We start from the raw sequence: 25331 nt of genomic DNA on the forward strand, positions 1-25331 counted from the left end.
CATGTGTCGTCCTTGATTGTTTGCTCCTTTTATTGTCTTCTTCTATATATTTTGCATAGTTTTTTATTGTGTGTGTTTATATCGATGTATGTTTAAGTTAATTTTGTTTTTTTTATCTTGTTTAATAGATCGCACTTGGTCTGTTATTGTCTTTTTTTTAGTACAAGTTCGTTAGCAACTACACCCAAATTAGAACTCCAATAGAATTTATTTTAACGAAGATGGCCCACTCTCAGCCTCCGTCAGAATTCGTTCGTCGATGCGATTTTTCATTTTGACGGATTTTCTATAGACTATCACTGTATGGCTTTGTGTAACTATAATGCGGGACCAGCACTTAGTTCTGACTGACACAGGGGCCACCTTTGACCTTCCAGTGTCTATGGAGAGTTCGAGGAAGTAGAGAACGAAATATATACTTGTTAATTAGTTTGTTTTATCGATCTCTTTTCGGAAATCTACGATTATATACTACAACCTATTATATCGTACCACGTATATCAAGTAAATTTGGAATATGTATATATAATTTGTTTCAATGTCGTTAAAGTTGTTTCCAGCTTTCTTCAGACCAGCCATGCAGGCGAATCGTCGGGTACAAAGTGCTGACGTAGCAGGATCAACGGAAATTTTTTATAAGTAGATATTAAAGAGAAGAAAGAGAGATAAATAGAAAAGAGTACATTATATTTTTAATTGGTAGAAAGATTGATAGAATTTTTACTGATTTTAAAAATAGAAAAGTTTGAATCTGTAGGATTTTTACAGATCAAAATCAGTTTGTCTTTTTTCTTCTAGTTTTTTAGTAAAATATAAAAATATTTTACAAAAATAGAAAGAGTATTATAAAATTTAAATATAATAGAAATATTCATCTATTTTTTGTAAAACTTTTTTATATTTTACTGAAAATCTAATATAAAAATTCCCTCCATCTATACATCATATTATAAAAAAAAACACTAATTAAGTTTGAATTGGTAGAATTTCTACTAATCTGATTTTTTTTTAGGATCAATAGCAATTCTACCAATCGAAAACATAATATATTCTATCTGTTTCTCTCTCATTTATTTTTTTATTTCTACAGATAAAAAATTTCCAAGATCAACACCGTTTATTTAAAAGTGTTTGAAACCAATTCGAAGGGTTCGTAACGAAGCTGTTTGGCACACTCGGATTAGGCTTAATTTCTTATATTTTCTCTTAAGCTTGTCAAATACATACTCTTTTACAAAAAAAATTAAAACAAAACTTCAAAAAGCTTTTTAAGTCATTATAGATCTGTATCCTCTCAGGTACTTGACTCAAGCAAATTGAAATAGACGGTTTAGAATTATTCTCAGTCGGTGCTTATTCGAGATAGCACAGGGATCGAATTATTTGTACTTCGAGATCTGTGCCAAGTTGAAAGAACAATTTTCCTAAGTCAGATAATCTGAGGGGATGTGAATTCCCTGATTATGCAAAACAAGCATTTTGCCTAGCTTAAAGGTATTTTAAGAATTTTATTTTTCAACTTTGTTGTCAAATAAATTTTTCTTAGTGTAGCTTAAAATATAATTTATGATTCTTGCCGAACGAGCCTTATATACAAAGAACATATGTTGAAAAAATTATAGAATATCTTGGTTTTCAAAATATAAAACAAAAATATTATGCTGGAAATTTTAAATTGTCAGAGTGCATGGCTGCAAATAGTTTGGTTGTCTATATAAACATCTTAAATTTATATTGATACAGAAAATAATATAGACTGTATCTAAAAGTTTCATTAGTAATGATTCTAACTTTACAGAACTAAATATTTCAGAAATAATGATAAAATTTATAGAGATATCAGAAAACGATGTTTGAATCATTTCTTTACAACTAAAATTCTCATTCTCTCTCCAAAGCTAATACGAAAAATGGGCCCAAAATCCAAATACTGGGCCGTCCTTCCAAATTTAACCTTCTTTTTTTTTTTTTGCTTTTGAATCCAATTTTTTTTTCTTTCCTTTTTATGAAAATCAAACACGCGTTCCTTTTCATCCACAAAAACTTTTTTAAAAGAGCCGTCTAAAGTAAAATGGAAAAAGGAATGAAAACGCCAAATAATATCTGAAATGTTCTACCAACGGTCTGAAACAGAAAAAGATCCCATTCAAATTTCAGGGATGATGCAAGTTGCGAAACAATAATAAATACTTGCGCATTTAAGCACTTCCCAAAGGCAAGATTGAAATAATCAGAACAAATTGTGATCTTGGATCGACTGCGGAAAAAGCGCAAAGGGTACCTTCTAAGTTCAATCAAGCATAAAGGTCCATATCAAGACCAATCTATCGGCTCAGTAAAACCCGGTCCATTAGAAGTACACGACCGGTTTGCTTCACAACTGAACTGACAACAAAGGGCTCAGCTGCTCAGTCTCACATTGCTTAGTAATAAGGAACATTTTGTTTTGATTAAAATGGTGAAAAAAAGTATACTATTCAGGTCTACATCAATAGAATATAAAAATATTTTAATTTGTATGAATTTTGATGCTTAATTTACTTGCTAATGTAAAGAAACTTGTTAGTTCAAACTGACATTTGTACTTGAGCTGTTGGTACAAACAGCCTCAGTTGAACATTTTCATAATTAGAGGGGAAAATTTTGCATCATATGTAATTTCTATACTATATTGCATCATGTGTAATTTCTTTTGGTGAAAAAAATTTGAGGATTTAGCAAATTACACATTAAATTAGATAGGCCAACAAACACCAAATTTCTCTTCCAAGAGAAAAAAAGATAAATCAATGACATTATTAATGAAGCATCACGTTACAACAAAACAGAAAGGACAAAAAAGTAAAAAAGAAAAAAAAGGCAACTAATTTCTCTTTCAAGAGAAAATCTACTGTAATCAGAGGACTTAATTTATTCTACAACGAAAGTATTACAAGAATTCTATAATTTATCTGGTTCAGCATGTGTTAGCACTTGGAAATTCCAAATCTCTGACAACTGAAGCCTGGCTAAGAGGAGGTGAATTGCAAAGCACGGCACCGACAAGAGAACATACCAAGAAACAGTAATAAACAATCCATATCAGCAAGTAAACAGGCAAACAGTAACAGTATAAACAAAAATGCACTGCATTTGGTATGTTTGGTGTAACAAATTCAGCACACACCCCCCCCAAAAAAAATAAATAAATTTGAAAGTCCTTCCACATCCCAAACATAAATTTGTTCCTATCAAACACCCTTATCAGGGACCGGTTTATAAAGAAAGTTGATAAGAATATGTTGTATGTTCATTTTTCATTGATGTGTCCATGTGTCATTTTACAGGGTAACAGTGCTTTTCTGTTTTTAGTTTTTGGGAAAAATTTATACCTGAAGTAGCATAGAAGGGGTACTATGCCCCTCTGCAGTTATATGGCTTCTAGTCTTCCTCCCATTAACAGCCAAAACCGAGGGGCTATTCCCGTTTGTTATATCCCAAAAGCTCCTCTTCTTATTTGCCTGTTGCTGAATTGGGGACACAAACCTGTGGCTTTGAACCGGGCTCTTCAACTCCCCTTCCACTTCTTCAACAACTTTTCTTAAACCGGCTCTTGTCAACATCCTCCTCTCACCTCCCATGCATTTTCCATTTACACCCTTTTTCGCAATCAATTCCCGAATGAACTCATCTTTCTGTTTGAGTTGGGTCATGTGATCTTTCCTTTGCTTCTCTAACTTAGCCTCTAAATCCTTCACCTTCTTCTTCAATTCCTTGACTAATAAAGTGTTATCATCTCCTAGTGGCTTCTTTTTTGTGTCAGGGGTAGCGAAGCAGGTACCGGAGAGTAAGATGTTTCGTTTGGTTTTGCATAAGGTGGAGGCGCATTGAGAAGAAACTGCGGAAGATGGAGCGGGTGAGGAAGTGGAGTTGCATGCAAGTGATTGTGATTGCATTGAGAGTAGCTTCTGCTGGCACTGGATTAGTTGTTGCCGTAACTCACTGTTATCCTTTTGTAGCTGTAGCACGAGCTTTGACTGATCACTTTCAGTTTCTGGTATTTTGGTCGCCTCCTCATTTGTATTTGGCTGAGAAAAAAACAGATTTGATTTATAATTTGCTAATGGAAATTTCATTTTTATTATGGCAAAAAAATGAAATGATGATATTCTGCACTTAGCCATGAATTTTATAATTCACTCAAAGGGACCTCTCATCAATTTATTTCTATACAACTCCTTTTTTTTATTGCTAACTTATTTATTGCATAACATAAAATTTATCTTTTTAATCATTTTTTTTCTTGTGTGCCTATCTACAAATTGAGAAAAAATTATATGAGAGGTCAGAACTGCAACTGTTATGATAATATCAATAACCAATACCAGTTGAATGAAATCTCTCCTGTGGAAAAATTCTGCTTTCTATAACTACAGTGAAAATTCTCAATACAACACGGCATATCTAAACAAGACATGATGTAGATGATACCTTAGTCTTGATCTCCTTGGCCCGGTCAGCCCAGTGCAGTGTGTTTTGCGTGTCACCAAACACCAGATTTGATGGGCTGACATTTGCAATCATCACTGTGTTGCACGCACCCCCAAGCGAGTCCTTGAGCAGCTGTGTCAGCTTGGAGTTGCGGTACGGGATGTGCTTCTTCCCTTCAACCAAGGCATTGATGCAGCTACTCAAGGCAAGTAACGAGCGGTTTATGTTGGCACCCTCAATGGACCGGAGACTTCGCTGGTCGGTTGCCAGTGCCCGCTCTGACCCCGCAAGATCGATTAGAGAGAGCTTCCCAACCCGGGTCAATATGGTATTTGTAGTTGGGTCTTCTACCTTGTACTCTGCAACAACCTAAAATGGAAGAAAGGGAGAAAAAAAATTCTTAGCCTTAAACAAGATTTGTAGTATAATCTTGCTTACATTTGAATGAGACTAAAATGTCAGGGAGTTCAACCAAAAAATCTTTAGATTATTATGGCATGATTGTTGTACTGGTATTTATTTCATGTGGGGCAGTAAGATGCAGGTAATTATTACCTGTAAAATAGCATGAGAACGTGAGGAGGTCTCGTTGACTCGGGTTGGTTCGGTGGTACGGTTTTGGTTGCCCTGCTGAAGCAACCTCATCACCTGTTTCAGATGCAGTATTTAGTTAGACAAATTACACTATGCACCATCTTTATAAGATTTTCTAAGATATTTTTAATAGAGCAACCAGCTAGGATAATAAATAACCTCGTCAGTCGAGAACGCCCGATATTGAGTGAGACCAGCTGCAACAATTCCCTGAAATGATAAAAAACAAGTTTGCATAAACACCCTGAAGAAATAACAGATATACATTTCTACTTGTTGAATCTCCTTCTAATTATGCAAGTAACCCCAAAATGTACCTGGAAAGCAGGTTAAGTTTTCTAGCATAATGTACCAGTCAAGAAAGCATAATCAAATAGTGCCAAGTTCCAGATTACCTGTTTATCCTCACGAAGTACCAGAGGCCGGCCAGGTGACAATAAATCCCTGACAGTCTCATTATACACCTCCAAATAAGAGAGACTGACAGAGTGGGCTCCATCGAGACTGCGCTGGCATATCTTAGCAAAGAGGTCCTTGATAGCAAGAACCATCACCCCAGGGTTATCCGTTGTACCCAGCATAGTGTACGTCTTCCCAGCTCCTGTAGCCCCATAGCAGAATACTGTACCATTTTGACCCTGCAGCACCCGCTCCACCAGTGCTGCTGTCCTGCATTATAATGAAATAAGAATAATAAGAAAAAGAAAAAGTTTCTGGTGCAAGACCCTAGAAATTGCTAAAAAAATATCATACAATATTTCCTTTTACCATGTATTAATTACAACATGGGAATCCCATTAGCTCCTATGTATTGCATTCCTTTCTCTCGTGATTTCTTTTCAAAATATACCCGACAATTCTCCTTCCTGTGTTATTTTCCAATTAAAAGTCTGAGAGACAATTATTACAATTAAATCTACAGATAGACAATTTCAGCTCCAAAATTCTCCAGCATTCCACAATATAACCCTTAATTTTACTTAAATTTCTCAACAAAAATAAGATTTTCAGCTTAATTTCACTTTATATTCACTAATTATAGATAACAACTTAACTATAAAGAGCAATTTTAGCCCTTATTCCCATAACTTCATACTGTAAATCACATGAGATTAAATTGGTCTAACACAACTTCACCTCAATTTCACTTGAGTATAACAAAAGCTGACTCTAAAACAACAGAAAGGAAAAGAAGCAAGATACCAAGAACAAAAATCTTACGTGGTAGCATAAACCTCCTCTTGACCAGTTGAGTCGGGAAATGCTGCATCAAAACAGAAATGCCGACCTCGCACTCTCTTCAACCTTAAATAGTCATTTTCTGAAGCAAATTCAGTTAAATAAACATCCTTTCTGTTAACAATTCTTACACAGCTCCTTGACCCAGCTTCCTTCTCTTTCTTAGATATTGGTCTCAACCTCACAAACACAACTATTCTGCCTTCTTGCCTCTCCTCTCTCTCTGTCTGACCAGACCCTTCTTCCACCTGTGCACCTAATCCACCCATAGATAGCTTTCTCTCAGTCTTGGTTGTGGGTCCTCCTGTTCTTTTGACAGGGCAAGAGTAAGGCCTGCTATTCTCTTTCCCCTGTCTTGGTAAAAACACATGAACAGTTCTCTCTCTCTTTTGTGTGAACAAGGTGGGATCTTGGTCATCTTCTGCCCCTTCTTGGCTCGATTCTTTCTTGGATTGGTTTGCTCCATGCAGGTCAACACTAGGGTGATGTGTACCAATGGTACGTGCGGCATGCTGGTTCATCTTTTGTTGTTCGTAGAGAGCTGTGAGTGAGCGCATCTTTTCCTTGAGGTCATGGTTTGGGTTGTTCCGACAAGTCGGCGAGCGCATCTTTGCCTCATTTCGATTGATTGATATATGAGCCTGGGTGGACACCGGCATTTTGTCAAGCAATTCAAGAACGATGTTTGAGCATGTAATGCCAAAAAAATCACAAAATCAGATACTGAGATTTAGAAGCTAGCTGGATTGATTTTGGTTTCTTGAAATCGAGGCCAAATGTCAGAAGAAGAATTTGAGCAGCTCAAGAAACTAATAATGTAATAATGTAAGAGAAACCTTGGGGAAACGAGAGAGGAGAAGAGAGATTTGGGGGTACAAAATCAGGGGAGAGATATCGAGGGAGAGATCTGAGGCGTTGACTGAGATGGAGTGAGGGGCGGGATCGGGTTTCAAATTGGAATAGGGTTTTTGTGCAAAGGTTTTGTCCTCCGTCTGACCAAACTCGTCCGATCCGCGTCAAAATTCGTACGGATTGTCTAGATTCACGTGACATTTTAAGTTATTGAGAATCTTGACGCAATCGGACGGTTTATATATGTTTTAGGATACAATTTGTACAAAATCCTTTGGACGAAACCATTCAAATTGAGCGAGGTATAACGGTCGAAAATATTGTGCTACATCGGAACGGTCAATGAGAAAGATTTCAGAGAATCTTCTCTCCAGTTTTTTTATCCCTCCAGTCCTGCGGGTACATCGACAGTATTTGAAAACGGAGAGAACTTCTCTTGAATACAGAAGAAGGCTCAAAGACAGCAACGATTTAATTGAGTATTATTAAATGGTCCTGTGGCTCAGCAAGCAACAGTGGAAAAAAAATGTGATGTTTGTTTCACAATAATTGTCCATGCCCCATGGAATTTTGTGTTGTTTGGTGGTGATTGATGAACAGATAACGATTTTCATAATTGTCGTAATTTAAATGGGGGTTACAACTCGTATCTTTCATATCTTATTATATTTTTATTTTTAAAATATGAATTGTCGATTTGAACCGCTCAACATGATATCCATACTGAAATATATTTGGAAATGAAATTTTATAATTTTTGGAAATAATTTACTATTTTCTCAGATGAGTAGAAAATCATTGTTTTTTTAACGGTCTGAAAACATTGATTTTGTATCTATCTTAAAAATAGTAAAACAATCTCCAAAAATTATAAAATTTCATCCCCAAACATATTTTAGTATGTATATCATGTTGGGCGGTTCAGATCGATAGTTTTGGTTTTGAAAATAAAGATATAAAGTATAAGTTTTGATGAGTTATGAAAAACATGAGGTAATTGAACCCTCCACAATTTAAATAGCACATTTTATACTTTCAAGTCAAATTGATCGTATTTATTTGAATAAAAAACACTTTCAAAGTTCTTAGAACATCTTCATTCTAATTGTAAATCAATTGTAATTGTTAATGTGATAATTTCAATATTAATTTTAAAAATATATGTAAGAATTACTGATTTTATAAATCTGTATCGTTAAAAATCTATAAAATTAATATTTATATAAGCTTTTACAACTGATTTAAAATTGTTAATTAGTTTACAATTATCTGTATGTCTTACAATTAAAATTAAAATGAGATATAAGGATGGAAATGATATACAAAATTAATTTCCAAGCAGGTTGTCTTTTATAATTGTAGGAAGGATGATACATTAAAATTTTCACGGTGAAATGAAAGACTGTCATTTTTATCAACAGTGAATTCAATGACACCATTTATATTTATAAATGTTTATTTACCCATGCAATTTTAATATATCATAAGCTCTAGTTTTTATTTATTTTTGTGAGTAATTGAGAATCAAGTCACTCAACTGTTTTTAATATTAACTAGAGATTTTTTATTTAGATTTCGAACCTGACATAAGCTCTATTCATTCTGAGTACTCTTGATAAAGCTTTAAATCAAATTGTATGACTCGTTCGAGCTCGACTTGAAATAGCCCGATATATAGTTATATTATTAAATTTATAGTATTTAGCTCTTAATATTACTAAATACTCAATTTATTGGTATATTCTTGATAGTTTAGACATACTGTGTATTAAATTTGACAAAACAAATAAACCGTTATATTTTCAATTAATTTGTAAATTACACTAAATTTGATGTACCACCTATTCAAATCAAAGAAAATATTATATATTTTTTTTTTTCAATTTTGATAATCATTTTATTAATGGTCATATCTTAACATTAAGAGATTTTTTGTCAGCATAATCTTGCTTAGAAAATGCACTAAATAAGAATAATAAAGGTATATTAAATGTATCATTCCGAGAATCTTGTTAGCATGCATGGTCGGATGCTCCTATTTGTAAGATTTGGCGTATATATTTTAACAGAGCAATTTTAGCTTCATGCAGTGCAATAACCATATGCAACTCTTTGTTGATTCTATAGTCTGTGCGCTGCATAAAGCTAAAACTACTCTGTTAAAATCTTTACCCAAGATTTGTTTGCTATCATGATTCAAACTTTCAAAAATCAAAATAAATGAGACAGATAGGACGCTCGCTGTAATTAAAAGAATATTTAATTTGAACCTAAAACACTGCTATCTGCTTATGAAAAACATTCAAAAAAAGGCCCCCCTCTTTAATTTATAATTTATATCAGGTAAATTTACTGTTCAATAATCAATAGCGTGCGATCCCTATCAACATTTGAATTTTGATTTTGTGTTTTCGGAATTAATCGCACGAAGAGAAGTAGATAGCCTGTCACGGGCAGCAGTTATGTACTTGGTACACCGTGGAATGGACCACTGGACCAGTACCATAATTTTAGTACTGGAGAGCATTCAACACTAGTGTGGATATGTACTAGCGCTGTTTAGCTGTGAGTACAGTAACAATATCCCTGAATTATTTGTGTTTTATTCGGTTTTTTTGATGTTTTATCGAACTGAACTTCAAATAAATAAAAAAATGTATAATACATTTTATTTGCGAATAAAATGAGTCACGAATTATTCGTGAGAAAAACGTGAAAAGAATACAATTTTTTTTTATTATTTCTTTTTGCATTTTTTTGAGTTATTTTTTTCTTTCTTTCTTTGTTGTACCGAATCACGAACTTTTGACCCCGCCAAATTAAACCCGAACTATTCATTTGTTACTATGGCTATGACCATAATGTAAAAAAGTTACAACATGCCGCTGTGATCGAACATTGTGGCGCAATATGAGTTTCCGTTACATAGTGTATTTGGTGTGTCGCACTGTACCGTAATTATTTTCCAAAGAAATAACATTGCACATTACGAGACACAACATGAGACTAAAATAATATAAAGTTTATATCATTATTATTATTTTTCTAACAATTCAAATTTCGGACAATAAAACTACTTATGTACCCAAAAATATTTTTTTACTACATAGCAACATAGTTTTATTTATTTTATTTTCTTTCTTTTTACATTTTCGACATTATCTGTTTATTTTATTTCTTAAACAAATCGAAAAATAACTAAAAGTCATGATATAATTGGCCACAATATGAGTCTCAACACAGCAAAAGGTATGATTTTTTTGCTTTCGACGAAACTTTAAACGCTTAAATGAATTAGTACAACAATTCAGGCCCGTTAATACTATTTCAAATAAAAATCTTACCAAATTTCATGAAAGATGGCCCGTTTTGTCTATGATCCGATCAAGCAACCAAGTAGGGGTGAAAACGGAACGGATTCCGAGCGGGTAATATTAATATTGTATCCGTATTCGTTTTTTAATGAGCGGATATGGATACTGATACGGATAGTGGATAGTGGATGGATATCAAAATTTAAAATCAAATTCACCTTAAACGGATACGGGTACGGAGTGAATAATCTACGAATACGGATACGAAACAAATAATTATCGGATAAGCACTTTAAGATACAAATAAAAATATGATAAATAAAAAATTATAATTAACTAATAAAAAATAATATAAAATACAAAATAGTATCTTGTTGTTGTATTGAAACAAGGGTTAAAACTAATTTAACAGAGACTAATTAAAAGCAAACTACAGTCACAGGCTAAAATTTTGAATGGAGAAAAATGGAGGTAAAAAGGAAAAAATAAATAGAGTTATTGTACGTAGCGCCATCACCAATGAAAAGGAGATTAAATTAGAAACCGGATCGTATTATCGTTTATCCCACAACCAAGATTGAAATGAATATGAAATAATTATATAACGACTTCTTTTTGGAACAGTAAAGTCTGAGCCGGTTGGGAGTAATTTCGGATCCGAATACATCCGAATATCTGCTCCGTTTACACCTTCATGAAATTATTTGTATCCGCCATTATTTCACCATATGCAAAAAATATATGTATCTGTATCCGTTTAATCTGAATTCGGATAATCTCTGGATACGGAACGAATTATCCATATCCGGAGATATGTACGTTATTATATTTTTAGATGATAAATATGTAATTACAGAAATTTGAATGATAAATACGTAATTTCATATTTTTTGAGTGATATATATGAAATTCTCCCGAGATAAATTTATACTTCATTTCTTGAGTAACTTTTATCATATTTATTACCATGTATTCCTCATTTATAATATATGTTGTGTCAATGGAAACACACACATTATCATAGGCAGACCCAGCATGTAACAGGGGGCGTTGTTTCTCCCTAAATTTTGAGGTTTAATGGTAATCTATCGGTACTGATTGATTTTGTCTCTCTTGGATTTTTTTTCCCCCTCTGGTTGTTTAATTTGTAATTCGGGTTAAATTTAGTATCAAAATCAAAATAATTTTTTTGAATTATGATTGGTAATTAAAATTATAAGTTAAAGCATAAGAAGTTAGAAGTTAGAGTATTGAAAAGTACAAGTCAAAGTATTTTTTTTTATCAAGTACCCAATTAGTTAATGGGTTTAAATCTGATTCAATATTTTTTTACTTCCTAATGAAAATTCTGAATCCGCCTCTGCACATTACCAACTTTTGTTGCTAGCTAGTGATATGGATGCCTATATATGGATAAAAGTTAACAGGCGATAGAGTATATCATAGGCTATCAGATAAGATATTCTTTAAATTATGTAAACTGTCAGTTTTGCTCAGGGACAATGTATTAGTAGCTATAAAGTTATCAAGCTGTACCAGCATTTTCTTCACGGAAAAATAACAGCAGTGTTACAAGTAGAATCATACTTAAAATGACAAAAAGAAGAATCATACGTACGTACACACTAAACTCAAGCACCAAAAGGTGCCATTTATTTTGAGATAATTACTCCAAATACTAGTACACATTGAGCATGACTGCCTCTAATTAATTAGCTGTTGGTGGATAATGTGGCGGCTAAGGTGTTGGTTTAAGCTCAGGAACTGGTCCAGGCTCCGGTTTAGGCTCAGGTGTTGGTTCAGGCAAGGGGCCTGGCTCCGGTTTAGGATCAGGTGTTGGTTCAGGCAAGGGACCTGGCTCCGGTTTAGGATCAGGTGTTGGTTCAGGCAAGGGACCTGGCTCCGGTTTAGGATCAGGTGTTGGTTCAGGCAAGGGACCTGACTCCGGTTTAGGATCAGGTGTTGGTTCAGGCAAGGGACCTGGCTCCGGTTTAGGATCAGGTGTTGGTTCAGGCAAGGGACCTGGGTCCGGTTTAGGATCAGGTGTTGGTTCAGGCAAGGGATCTGGCTCCGGTTTAGGATCAGGTGTTGGTTCAGGCAAGGGACCTGGCTCCGGTTTAGGATCAGGTGTTGGTTCAGGCAAGGGACCTGGCTCCGGTTTAGGATCAGGTGTTGGTTCAGGCAAGGGACCTGGCTCCGGTTTAGGATCAGGTGTTGGTTCAGGCAAGGGACCTGGCTCCGGTTTAGGCTCAGGTGTTGGTTCAGGCAAGGGACCTGGCTCCGGTTTAGAATCAGGTGTTGGTTCAGGCAAGGGACCTGGCTCCGGTTTAGGATCAGGTGTTGGTTCAGGCAAGGGACCTGGCTCCGGTTTAGAATCAGGTGTTGGTTCAGGCAAGGGACCTGGCTCAGTTTCTAGTTTAGTCTCTGGCTCAGTCTCTGGTTTAGGCTCGGGTTTAGGCTCGGGTTTATGCTCTGGTTTAGGCTCTGGCTTTGGTTTCGGTTCAGTACCTGGCTTCGGTTTACGCTTTAGCTTAGGCTCTGGTTTAGGCTCGGGCTTTGGTTTAGGCTCAGTAGCCGGGCTAGGCTTTGTTTTAGGCTCCGGGATGTATTCATTTTTCTCTTCCACCATATGCCCATTTACCTCAGACTCAATGGGAATATCATGGCCATAGCCATAGTGGGGTGGCTTGGGTTTTGGTCCGGGCATGTGACCGTGTTCTTCAGCAGTGATACGGCCATGGCCGTGGTGGGCAAGTTTGCGGCCTTGTGGCTTATAATATGCTGAAACCGGGACAGTGAAAAGCTCTACACCAAAAACTAGAAATAGGAAGAAGTAATAAGAGGAAGATGCCATTGTGTGAGGATGATCAGAATGCCAAGTGAGGTGATATTTATACAAGTTTTATAAGGCTAAAGGAAGAGGAGGTGTCTTAATCACCAATGTTGAATTATCAAATATATATAAAGCTTTTTGTTATTTACTTCTTTATTCTAGAAACTCAGCAACTAAAATTACCAAATTAATAACCATGCAAACCATCTTCTCAAAGAAGACTTTTTTTTTTTTTTTTTTTTTCTGAAGACATCTAGCATAAATTGGGCAATATTAGGTAACCAGAAAACAAAGTTTTATCACGCTGCAACAATTTGAGGAGGATCATATCATTGTCAAATTAATTAAACGAGACTATAGAGAGTGAGTCGTTGGAGAAGATGAGATCAGACGGGAGTTCGTTAGGCGGATTCAGGATTGTCGTCAAAGTAGGGGATTCGTAAAAAAAATAACAAATCAGGTTCAAACCCATTAGCTAAAAACCAACGCACTAACTAAAGATTTTCAATTCCGCTGATTTTTAATTTTTAATATTTTGACTTCTAATTCTAATTACCAATTAGAATTCTAAAAAATTATTATAATTTTAACTCAAATTATAAATCATAATTTCAGAGGGAACAAATAAAATTTTGGGAGGAGGGGCGAGGGGGGATAAAGTTGTTTGAACCATTAAATCTCCATAGAAAATTTAAAATCCAAGAGGGCAGTTATCCTTTTGGCTCTTTGGGGATTTGTATGTGAAATTCACAACATTTTTATTTTCAATGTTCTAATTTCTAATTGTAATTACCAATTAGAATTTAAAAAATTTATTATAATTTTAACTCAATGTTAACTCAAATTATAAATCAGAATTTTAGAGGGAACAAATAAAATTTTGAGAGGAGGGGTGAGGAGGGAGGGGAACAAAGTTGTTCGAACTATTAAATCTCCATAAAAAAAAAAAAAAAATCCAAGAGGATAGTTATCCTCTTGGCTCTATGTGGATTTGTCCCTGAAATCGCTACATTTTAATTAGACATGTCGTTTGTGCAACACATAAAGTCACATGGGACATGCCATATATCTTCAAATTTCACTTTATCAGTGATCCATTACTGCAATAATTATTTGTTTTACGGATTAAAATTTTTTTGACAACATTTTCTTTTTGATAATTTTAATGATGTCTTCTTACATATCTTTGCCAAGATAATCTAAATAAACACAAAAAATAAAAACGTTTTTGTTTACCTTATAGATTAATCGGTTATGTATCAATTCTCATACAACCAAAATTCATTTCTTGTTACATTAAATCCCGTTGAATATAAATTATCACATTTTATGTCATTTGATGAACGGTACTAAAACATATATAAATTTTATTATTTTTAAAGTATATGTTGTGTACAAAATATATACTTTGTTTTACTTGTCAAATTTCAATGTTGTAAGTTATTTTTACGATATTATCTAGATTGTTAAACTAATTAGTTGTCATTGATTCTTATTTATTGGTGCTTAAATTAATTCAATGTATCATCAAAATAAGTTATATAACATTATTTTGTAGCATTTTAGATACAAAATCAATAATTTAAGTTATCAAATATACCTTAGTAATAAACCACACCGCACGCTCCGACCCTGGTTTTAGTGTTGTGCGAATTGTGTAAATTTTATATTTTTTTTTTTCTATTTATTAAGATGGATACAAAATTCAATGGTCTCAAAATAAAAGTTTTATAAAATACTTAATAAATAGTAAAAAATTTCTACAAATGTAAAATTTGATTTCCATGTAGATTTTAATATAGAGAATACAAAAAAGGAATTCAATTACAACATTCTATAGTTATAACATTTTACAACATGATTTTTCAAAGTTCAAACAGTCAATCTAAATCTTTCAACATGATCTCTATATTATATGTGGTTGGAGATCAAATTTCACATTTTAAAATTTTTTTTTTTTATTATTTATTAACATGGGTACAAATTTCAATGGTCTGAAAACAACATTTTTTGTAAAATACTTAATAAATAGTAAAATAATTCTAAAAAAAATAAATTTTGTCTCCAAACACATTATAATATAGAGATCATGTTAAACGATTTGGATCGACTGTTTGAACTTTAAAAAATTATGTTGTACGTAAGATGTTGTAACTATAAAATGTAAGCGGATCCTTTGCATGCTTTTGCATGTATATGTAGATATTTATCATTAATGGGTGTCTTGAAATAAATAATCAATGATGGAGTGTGAGATTGCATTTAGTACTTCGATGGAAAAGCATGAACTTCCCCATTAATTATTCGTTCTCCCTTGGAATCTTTTATATGTTCTTTTCTCGTGTCAGTGGCTTAGGTTTGGTAATTAGATGTTGCTTAAAAGATGCGCAAGTAAGATAAACTTAAAAATATGACAGTAAGGTTAGAAGGGTAAAAATATAGCACTGAAACAAAAAAAAATCTTCTAAAGATGTTATATAAAGCAGTTGATGTATGTTTTTTCTCTTCAAAAGTTACCTGGTTAATTGGTTTTGTTGTGTCTAATCTGACTCCATCGCAGACAGTTTATCTAAGATCAAATTTATTTACCAGCATTCAAATTGATATGCCATATAAATAAGAGGGTTCAAATGCCTCCATTTTTTGTGCCTCCACTATGTCTCTATTTTTAAAAACTTAAAAGTCAAAATAAAACCGTTGGGTATGATCTACATCATTTTATTTATTCACATGTAAAAAATTATGATATTTCAATTTTGTTTTGGTTGTTATCTAGAGCTTGTAAAAAACATGCTAATATGGATAATTTCTAGATGTTGATTTTTAACTTGTAGTTTTACATAAAAACAAAATTGAAATGTGATAATTTTTTATGAATACATAGAGAAAAGAACATAGATCATATCTAACGGTTTTATTTTGACTCTTAAGTTTTAAATTTTGAGTTTTTAAAGTTTTTAAAAATGAAGACATAGGCACAAAAAATAGAGGCATTTGAACCCTCCTTATAAATAATTGGATATTAAGACTTTTAAAGTATTTCATGTCATCAAGACTTTTAAAGTATTCATGTCATCAAGCATTTTTAATCGTTATAAAACAATTTGCATGTATTCTAACTTATGAAATATGTTTTGGTCAATTTGTACTTGTCGTTTCAAGTTAATCTGATAAGTTTTGAAATGTGTCTTAGGGATGCATCGAAGAGGTGCGTCATAGAGATGCCTCCTTTCGACAAAGAGATGTGTCGAAGAGATGTGTCCTTTCATGAAAGGTCACACAAAAGGATGTGACCTTTCGCAAAAGTCTCCTCATCCTCTATAAATAAGATGACATACTTCTCATTTGAAAAACAATTTCAGATAAAGAGAAACACATATAAAAATTTCAGCAAAGAGAGAATCCCGAGTACTAGGTACTTCAGTTGTGAATTAGTGGGACACGTTCGGTATATCGCTGTGGCGTGACTCCAACTAGTGTTCAAGAGGATAGACGAGAAGAGCTGGGTGAACTGGACAAACTACGAGAAGGTTTAAAAGGACTAGACGTACGTGAAAGGAACTTCCAAGATCAAGTTACATTCTGCTACGATAATTCTGATCTTGAATATTTTGCAGTTCAATTATTTCTAACATTTTAAAAATCATTAATCACAAGTCATTAATTCTTGGGTTATATATGACTTCTAAAGTATACTATTACAGGCACTAGAAACCAAAAAAGAAAAAAAATTACATCAAGACACCCATCATCACAAGCTAGCTAGTAAATCTAGCTAACTGATCCATCAATTAGTTAGGTAGTAGCTAGGTTTTCACAAAAATAACAGCCGATTCGTACTCACCGCAAATGACTTCCTATAAAAATTGTCATGCTAATTAAACTTATCATCGTCGTTTCTTATCAATATATCTTTTAGTGGTTTTACCACTAAACATCAAAAAAAAAAAAAAAAATATCATCGTCATGGTCATGTAGTTCCTGGTGGACCCCATCTCCTCCATCACTTCTTGACCCTCCAATGCTCTACTAGGAGAGACATAATTTAGATGGAAATCATGTCCATATCCACTGGTTTCCGGCCACCTAGGCAAATGGTGGATAACATAACACCATGCATCAAGCATCCTACATGTCCAAGAATCCAACAAAACCCATATCAGTATATAATGGATTAATGGAGTAGAACTAGGGTGTTCTTCAGTTCATGACCAGGTTCCTTGGTGAACTCAAGTCTAAAACCCGTCAAATCGGCTTTACATGACGAATCCAAACCATTGAAACCCGCATACCTTACGAGTGATGCGTCTACATGTGAAAATTTTAATTTTTGAATTAATTTTGTATAAAATCAAGCGGTAAAAAAACGTTCAAAAAATGAATGCATCAAAATTAATTTATTAAGCTTCTAATTTTGACCCGCTTTACTTTATACTAAATTAATTCAAATGTTTAAAATTTTCACATGTAGACTCATCACTCGTAAGATAGACGAGTCTCAACGATTCAGATTCGTAATTTGAGGCCGATTTGACAGGTTCCAGACTTTAGTTCAAGAACACCCTAGTTCTACTCGGATTAAAGGTGTTTCATATCATCATATATATGTGATACATGTTCATTAAAGCATACATCATTGTTAATTTCCCTAATGGTTCAGCAAAGGATACTGAACATACTTAAAATGCATGTTTTATATTGCTATTTGGTTAAAAGCTTTTTAAAAGGATTTTCCAATTTAAATAATTGACTTATCCGTTAATTATTTTAATTTACTCAATCTCGGTCCAAAACCACGGTCCTGTCAGCAATCACTACCAGACCGAACTTAAGATTATTTAATTTTAGATTTCTTATTTAATATCTACGGCCCAACACAAGAGCCCACAGAGCAAAAGCCCACGACCGGAAGCAGCCTGCAGCTTCGGCTTCTTATTTTTGCTCCCTTTGTTCGCCTTCTTTTTTACAGCTCGTCACAGAATGACATGGTTACGGTGCGGCATGCGTGTCAGTTATGTGCTGTGATTATTTGTGTGTTGTGGTTATTTTTTGAAACTTTAGCACGGCACATCATGTCACGTGAAAGATTTAGTCATAATACGGCATGACACGTAGTCACGCGCGTCACATATAATTAGGACCATTAGATACGTCACGTGTAATTAGGACCATCAAATACTGATCAAATGATGAATCTTGTATAAATTAACTTAAATTATGATCAAATGGTCACATAAGTCACGCGATGCATGTTTGATCATGACGTGATACACGTGGTGTGACCATTCGCGTGCCGTAACTATTCCTTGACATTTTAATCATTGCACAACACAACACGTAAAAAAATTAATGTAGTCCCGGCACGCCACATCACATTTTTTCCACTTTAGCAATAGAGCTGCTCTATTGAGCCTAGTCATGAGCAAGTTCGGAAAAACTCAGACTCAATTTGTGAACTCCATGCCTAACAACTCGAATCAATTTGTAGCTCGTGAGCTAACTTATTGAAATTAATGATTTTGATTTTGAGACAAAATAAACAGTCCGTAAATTACCATAACAATTCAGATACATAATAAAAACTACTAAATTGATCAACCCACCAAAACAATCCACAATTTCTAATATTGTCCAAAAGTTACCAAACAAGTCTACAAATTACAAAATTACATTGACTCGAGTTACTTATGAGCGAATTGGGTACAACTCGAATTGAACTCGTAAATCAACCGAGTCAATCAATTCGAATCAGATCTAACTCAAATTGTTGATGAATTGAATTCAAATTAATTCTAAACGAGTTATGAATCACGAACATTCTGTCCATGTAATAACGAATTCACATCCTCTTGGGTTACCGGACTAAGTACAATTGAATCAGATGGCCCAAAATTGTTCTTTTTAACCTGGCACGAATCTCAAAACACGAATAATACTGTCCCCTCAGCCATCCGGACAAGAACCGGTTGAAATTAAATCTGGACTGTCCTTTTCAATTGTGTTGAGTCAGGTACCTGGGAGAATACGGATCCTGTAATAACTGTGAGTTTGGTTTCAGAACTTCTGATCAGAAATTTGGGCCAATCTGGGCCGTGGTACAATGTTGAGGGCCTTTTAATCATCGAGCCAGAGCAGATCGGACGGTCCAGATCAAACCATAAAATTTGGTTTTTTAGGGGTCGGAAAAGAGAGAAGGAAAAAACAAAGAAAAAAAACCGCAGTAATGGCGGTTCATGCTCAATCTTATTAAGCAGTGTGATTACACCTGAGAGAGAGAGAGAGAGAGAGAGAGAGAAGCGAGTAAAATAGAAGGCAATACTCTGATGGATCGGACAGAGGAGAGGAGCCCGTCGGATGAACCTGAGAGGCGGCTAAAGAAGGCCATGGAGAAATTGTACCAGTTCCCCAATCCCAGAGCCTCTTCCTCCAGGTGCGCCTCTCCTTCGATTTTAGTTTTATGTGTTTCGTTAGTTTGAAATCTGAATTGATCGATTTTGCCACTGGTTTGGTTTTGAATTCGAACAGTTCACCGGTACCTTTGGAGACTTCGAGAAAAGCAGAGCTTAGCACGAGATTCGGGATGGAAAAAGGATTTCGGGTCCCACATGTCAGTGCAGTGAGCCCTGCACCTCCCTGCCGGCCTTGGGACCGGGCTGATCTGATGCGGCGGCTTGCCACGTTCAAAGCCATGACTTGGTTCGCTAAACCTAAGGTTTTGTTTTTAGGTTATAAATTTTTTTTGGTGCATTGCTCTTAATCTAAACATTAAAGTGCCACCAATATGCTCATTAAGCCCACCTTTATTCCTCATTTAGTTGAAAAGACTAATGCGGAGGGTTTATCACATAATTGGGTGTATTTTTTTTAAGAAATTGGTGTAGGTGAGTGTATACTGTATAAAGAAATTTCTTGATTGTAATATCATTGGGAGCTTAATAATTGCTATCTTATGTTTGCATGTGCCAAAAGGGTAATTTATCGGAGCAAATTTTACAATTGAACTGATGATCATAATGTGTCACATTTTTCTTCTTTTGAACTGTGATTTAATATAATTTATATTAAGGGGGATTCAATAAATTGTAAATTATTCCATGATTGCCTTGGACCTGGATTCTCTTTAATTCTAGGAAATATATGTTTAGCAGAATTTCAGTTTTAATACATGTCTTTAGAGGCCTTATTTTATGCTTAGACATCAGAATATAACTGATTAGCATCTCAAATGAAAACCATGAAAACCAATTCGGAAAATTTGGGAAAACTGAAAATGTTGAACCGTTGCACTGTTTTTTATGTTCCTTTAGGTAATCAGCCCAGTTAACTGTGCTAGGAGAGGTTGGGTCAATGTGGAGCTAGATACTATATCATGTGAGGCATGTGGGGCCCGCCTCATGTTCTCCACTGCTACTTCCTGGACATCACAACAAGGTGTCTTTTCTTTCATTTTTTATTTATTTGATCTTTGTAATTAATTCTGAGCTTAGTTTTGACAAGGGCACAGCCAAACTTTAACTAACTCCTGAATTGAAGCCTCAATGCCAGATTAACTTTGTTGTGTTTCAATCCAACCACAAATCATTGGCAAACAATTGTAGCATGAGTTTTGATTTCCTCATGTATGACTATGGTTCTGGTCACCATTTACTGTTAAAAGTTTCAATTTCCAGTGCTGTCAATTTTCTAAATTTACTTGTTAATCATTTAACTTCCATATAACTCTGATTGGAGCAACCTGGACTGAATTAAGTTCTAACTGTACAATTAGTATTAGTATTCTAATTTAGCATTGAATTGCCTCTGGCGACAATATACTGTATCAAGACCTTAATGGCATCTGTGCAGAGTAGTCGTGTATTTATTAGCTTTAACATTGATATAACTTGGAAAATTTGAAAACAGCATTTTAGTATCTTGTTGCTTAATCCACCATTGCTAAACCCAGCTGACAGCTCTTAGCTAGCCACAATTGAAAATAGATAAATAACTAATAGTGAAATTCAGTATCGATAATCCTGATTCTATTTTACCAATGCAGTGGATAAAGCGGCTGCTGTTTTCAGTTTGAAACTGGATAATGGCCACAAACTACTATGCCCATGGACAGACAACATATGTGAAGAGTCTTTGGCTCTCTTTCCTCCCACACCCCCTTCAGTTTTGATTCGTAACTACGAGGATTACATCACCGACCTTCTCCAGCTCTTATCCATTCCCAAGATCTCATCATATGCCTTGGGTTACATGAAGAAACAAGAACCTCGAATTGAGGAATTTTTGAAAGAGCAGTCTTCTCCGTCAGTCATGATAAAGGGAATTATTCAGATTACTGAAGGGGTACATAGAAAGGATCTAGAAGGTTTAGTTGATGATTCAGATGCTTACTATGAGGTATGTCATCTTTGTACAAATTTGTATTATTTATTTTTATTGTTTTTTTGTGGTAACAACCTATTTAGGAAAACTTAACACTATGCCGAAACATGAAATAATTTATTTACATAGGAATTTTGTACCACATATGAAAAGACTTTGTACAAGTAATTTGATTTCATAATTTAATCATCTCACCTGCATAAAGTGATGTACGAATTAATCACTTCTCAAATAGCCTCAAGTGGTTTAGAAAATATCTATCGTGTTGTGATCTACCAGTAGTTGACCAAAGTTGCTATCCCGTGCAGTATTCCCATAAGAGGAAATAATGCCCAGATCCAAAACTGATATCACTGATTGGATGCTGTGGTTGGTATATGTTACTATTCTACTGTGGTTCTTGTTTGTTGCATTCTTTTTATTAAAATTATATTTGGTGAATATTGCTGCAATTTGTTTTATTTGTAGGCCCTGAAGTTGATAGCTTTGTGTGGGTGGGGGCTCCACCAGCTCCCTTACGCCATTGATCGAGTCAAACCAACTTCTCACAAGGAAACCACAACCTTGTCAGAATCGATGGAACAAGGATCAACTATAGTTACATTTAATTCATCAACCAGCATTGATGATGGAGAATCAAAATACCATGATCCATCATCGTTTGTCTTTGAGTGCAATCTTTGTGGGGCCCGCGCTGCTCTTTGGCCCTTCACAACTGTGGAGAAGCCTCTCCGACTTTTCAGTTTTGAAGAAAGTTCTTCGACCAGCAAACAAGGAGATGCTAGAAATAGTAGTGGTACTAGTAGCATTGCAGGAGGTTTTAGTGCAAGTATAGGAGGTGGTCCCCCAGCGACCAGGCAAAATTTTCGGCCAAGAGTTACTTTACCAGTCATCAGCCGGCACCTGAAATCGGTTTTGCAAAATTTTGGAGGGCTGAAGCGCAAAAGAAGCATGGATGAATCTTCAAGTGAAGGTGTAGGGGATGTTGCAGTAGTAACAGATCAAGCGAACACCAATGGCTCATCAGAAAACTTGTCAGGTGAGAGCCAATCATAAAAAAGTTGTTGGTAAAGAAATATTTTTACGATTTTCATTAGAAGAAACCACTGTTTGGGCTCTCTTCCCTTAGAAATCATTAACATTATCTGTGAACACTTGTTGAAAAAATGCCAGATATTCATTTCATAAATAACAAATGTCATGGTTCTGCTTTGCTGGTGAGTCCTTGAAATAAATAAATGAGGTAAACAGTAAATGATACAAAAGGAGAATGGGAAATACCCTCTGTAGGTTTTTTTTTTTTTTGGATAACACGTACTATCAGGCTTATAAAGCTTTCTGTGAAATGCTGGCTGCTGGTACTTTAGAACCTCTGACGTGTGCTTCCAATTTTGACCTGAATGGGGAGGGGGGAGTGCATGAGAGGAAAAGAAGGTTGAGAAAAGAGAAAAATAATGTGCTGACAACCCAATTTTTGTGGCTGGAAAATTTTGAAGTGCGGTCTGTCTTTGATTTAACTGCCCCATTCAAGTATATTTTATTATTTGCACCTACCATCCTTTGGAGCAAGACTCTGTCAAAAAGGAAAGCAAAAGAACAAAGAATAAAACAATATTAGTGTAAGAAGTAATAAAAACTAATGCCTGTATCTCTCAATAATAATGTTTCTACTTTAGGAAAGCATGTATTGTTCGACAAATTGGATGAGTTTGATCCGATAAGGCAGCACAGGACATTCTGTCCATGGATCTGTGGCGACAGTGAGAGCCAAACCTTACCTGGTTGGAAGGTGATGCTCTCAGCATTGCTGTCTCAAAAGGAAAGTCTTTCTAATAGAGAGGCTCCACAAGAGGAGAACCTGAACCAGGAGCAGTCTAGATTGCTTGATGAGGTATTTTTAATTATTTATTTAATTATTCAGTTTTCTTTTCATGTCTTAAATGGCCTTTAGAGTATCTATATGTAAAATATTAAAATCAAGATCTTTGGCTTCTCCTTTGTTCTGTTGCACAATTGACATTGCATAATACAAGGCAAATTCAGTTTTGATTAGGCTAAATCAGGTTTTTCATCATTATGAAAATTTAATCCATTTGCATCGAATTTAGGATTTTGTTTAAACCTTGATTTGGCGAGTCTACCGTCTATCGACATAGTACTTGTGTTAACTTGAGAAGTTTTAGATGCTTTTATTGATTTCCAATCTCACTGTTTGTTGGGTGATGAATTGCACAGTTGAGGGTAAACTGAGTAACAGTGAGCAGGCTTTTGATCAAGTAGTGGTCAAATGCGGAAAAAATGGTTAAATTTATATCAAATCAAGGGTTAATTGCACAGTATGGCAGTTTCAAGATGTGAATATAATAAAAAGAAGAAAAATGTTTAGGTTGAGAAAAAGCTTAAATGGGAGAAAAAACTATAATGGATTTTAGCCTTTTTCTCTTATTTCCTCGATTTGTTGAAGAACTCTTTTCGTTTTGACAAGTACTTTTGGCAATTGACAGGACGATCCAGTAGCTTCCGTGCGGAGGTTGTTTATGGTGTCCCCCTCCAAGAGATTAAAGAGTACTCCATGATTATATTCATTAAAGAACACTAAATTTGGCATGGAGCTATCACTTGGAGAGTTGTATGGCTTCTTACTTTTGCACAAATAAGATCCATTTCTCGGAGTGTCGATTGTTGACCCCAAAAGTTTGAAATGGCTCTCTTTTAGAAATGCGCTTGTGTTTGTTGTCAGAAAACCAAAGAGCAAGAAAGAGAGAGAGAGAGAGAGAGAGAGAGAGAGAGATAAGAGGACATTAAAATATTTTTTGTTGTTATTTTTACAACGCAACATTTGTATTAGGAAGTACCCGTTGTTGGAGAGGTGAGATGTTAAGCCTCAGGATTAAGAAATGAAGGGAATTTGTCGAGTTATTAATTTATTTTATTATCTGGCAAGTTTTACTTGCATAGTGTTTGGGCCTCATGTTATTTCCATAATAAAACCTGGGCCTATTCCAGCCCAAAATAAATAACGAATAAAGGCGCCTGGGCCTCATGTTATTATTATCCGACACCTCTTCGGTCAAAGCGAAGAATTCATTTGGACAGTTTCAAGATGATCTGGACCGTAAAATTTAAATCAAACGCTTTAGACCGAGCCTTGAACCGTCGATGACATGGATCTGAAATTGGTTCATCCGATTCTCTATTTCCGCACCTATTTCATTATAGGGATTCGCTTTAAGATTCGTGTCAGTTTAAAACGGATGTTGCAGATTACTTTACTAGATCTGAACTTCATCGGTGGCTGTAGGGATTCGCTTAAATAAATAGAAGTGAGATTTATGATTCGTGCCAGGTTTAAACGGATGATGCAGATCTCATTCTATACGGTATACATACGGCAGAGACCACACTGGATCTGAGCTCTTGGCGAAGGACGCGATTGTTTTTCTTTGAATCCGCGTTCTCTGAGGTACCAGAATACTTCTGTTTGGATCTGAACGGTCTAATTTCGTGCATATTCTGATTGGACGGTCCAGATCCAAACAGAAATATTTTGATACCTTATGGCTTAGGTGATACGAATTCTTCTTCTTACACGGTTACACGGTCAAGTCGAATCATATTTAATTAACTAAATTTATGTTTTTTTTTTTTTGCTT

At 34.9% G+C, this 25331-nt stretch overlaps 3 protein-coding genes across 3 annotated transcripts; 1 reads left to right on the forward strand and 2 right to left on the reverse strand.

The window, feature by feature from the left end:
- Positions 1-2819: 2819 nt before the first annotated feature.
- On the reverse strand, positions 2820-7147 carry LOC144563720 (ATP binding microtubule motor family protein). Its single transcript, XM_078313213.1, has 7 exons — positions 6286-7147; positions 5460-5733; positions 5224-5274; positions 5026-5118; positions 4471-4839; positions 3372-4067; positions 2820-3008 (listed from the first exon to the last, which is right to left on the reverse strand). The coding sequence occupies exons 1-7, from the start codon at positions 6960-6962 to the stop codon at positions 2967-2969; spliced, it is 2202 nt and encodes a 733-aa protein (XP_078169339.1). The 5' UTR covers positions 6963-7147; the 3' UTR covers positions 2820-2966.
- Positions 7148-12090: 4943 nt separating this feature from the next.
- LOC144563572 (uncharacterized) lies at positions 12091-13332 on the reverse strand. Its single transcript, XM_078313063.1, has 2 exons — positions 12320-13332; positions 12091-12262 (listed from the first exon to the last, which is right to left on the reverse strand). The coding sequence occupies exons 1-2, from the start codon at positions 13321-13323 to the stop codon at positions 12208-12210; spliced, it is 1059 nt and encodes a 352-aa protein (XP_078169189.1). The 5' UTR covers positions 13324-13332; the 3' UTR covers positions 12091-12207.
- A 6152-nt stretch (positions 13333-19484) lies between these two features.
- LOC144563250 (C3HC zinc finger-like protein) lies at positions 19485-24608 on the forward strand. Its single transcript, XM_078312693.1, has 7 exons — positions 19485-19732; positions 19828-20014; positions 20610-20733; positions 21341-21693; positions 22147-22717; positions 23355-23569; positions 24183-24608. The coding sequence occupies exons 1-7, from the start codon at positions 19626-19628 to the stop codon at positions 24252-24254; spliced, it is 1629 nt and encodes a 542-aa protein (XP_078168819.1). The 5' UTR covers positions 19485-19625; the 3' UTR covers positions 24255-24608.
- The last annotated feature ends 723 nt before the right edge of the window (positions 24609-25331 follow it).

This window comes from Carex rostrata, chromosome 12, assembly GCF_964058835.1.
Source record: "Carex rostrata chromosome 12, lpCarRost1.2, whole genome shotgun sequence".
Lineage (NCBI taxonomy): Eukaryota > Viridiplantae > Streptophyta > Magnoliopsida > Poales > Cyperaceae > Carex > Carex rostrata.

Excerpts from the sequence above, each read along its gene's own strand:
- LOC144563720 (XM_078313213.1), bottom strand. The coding sequence starts at position 6,962 with ATGCCGGTGTCCACCCAGGCTCATATATCAATCAATCGAAATGAGGCA. Across the intron at positions 5,275-5,459 it reads TACTTCGTGAGGATAAACAG|GGAATTGTTGCAGCTGGTCT; the intron begins GTAATCTGGAAC and ends TTATCATTTCAG. Across the intron at positions 5,119-5,223 it reads GGGCGTTCTCGACTGACGAG|GTGATGAGGTTGCTTCAGCA; the intron begins GTTATTTATTAT and ends CATCTGAAACAG.
- LOC144563572 (XM_078313063.1), bottom strand. The coding sequence starts at position 13,323 with ATGGCATCTTCCTCTTATTACTTCTTCCTATTTCTAGTTTTTGGTGTA. Across the intron at positions 12,263-12,319 it reads CCTAAACCGGAGCCAGGTCC|ACCTGAGCCTAAACCGGAGC; the intron begins CTTGCCTGAACC and ends GCCTGAACCAAC.
- LOC144563250 (XM_078312693.1), top strand. The coding sequence starts at position 19,626 with ATGGATCGGACAGAGGAGAGGAGCCCGTCGGATGAACCTGAGAGGCGG. Across the intron at positions 22,718-23,354 it reads CTCATCAGAAAACTTGTCAG|GAAAGCATGTATTGTTCGAC; the intron begins GTGAGAGCCAAT and ends TTTCTACTTTAG. Across the intron at positions 23,570-24,182 it reads AGTCTAGATTGCTTGATGAG|GACGATCCAGTAGCTTCCGT; the intron begins GTATTTTTAATT and ends GGCAATTGACAG.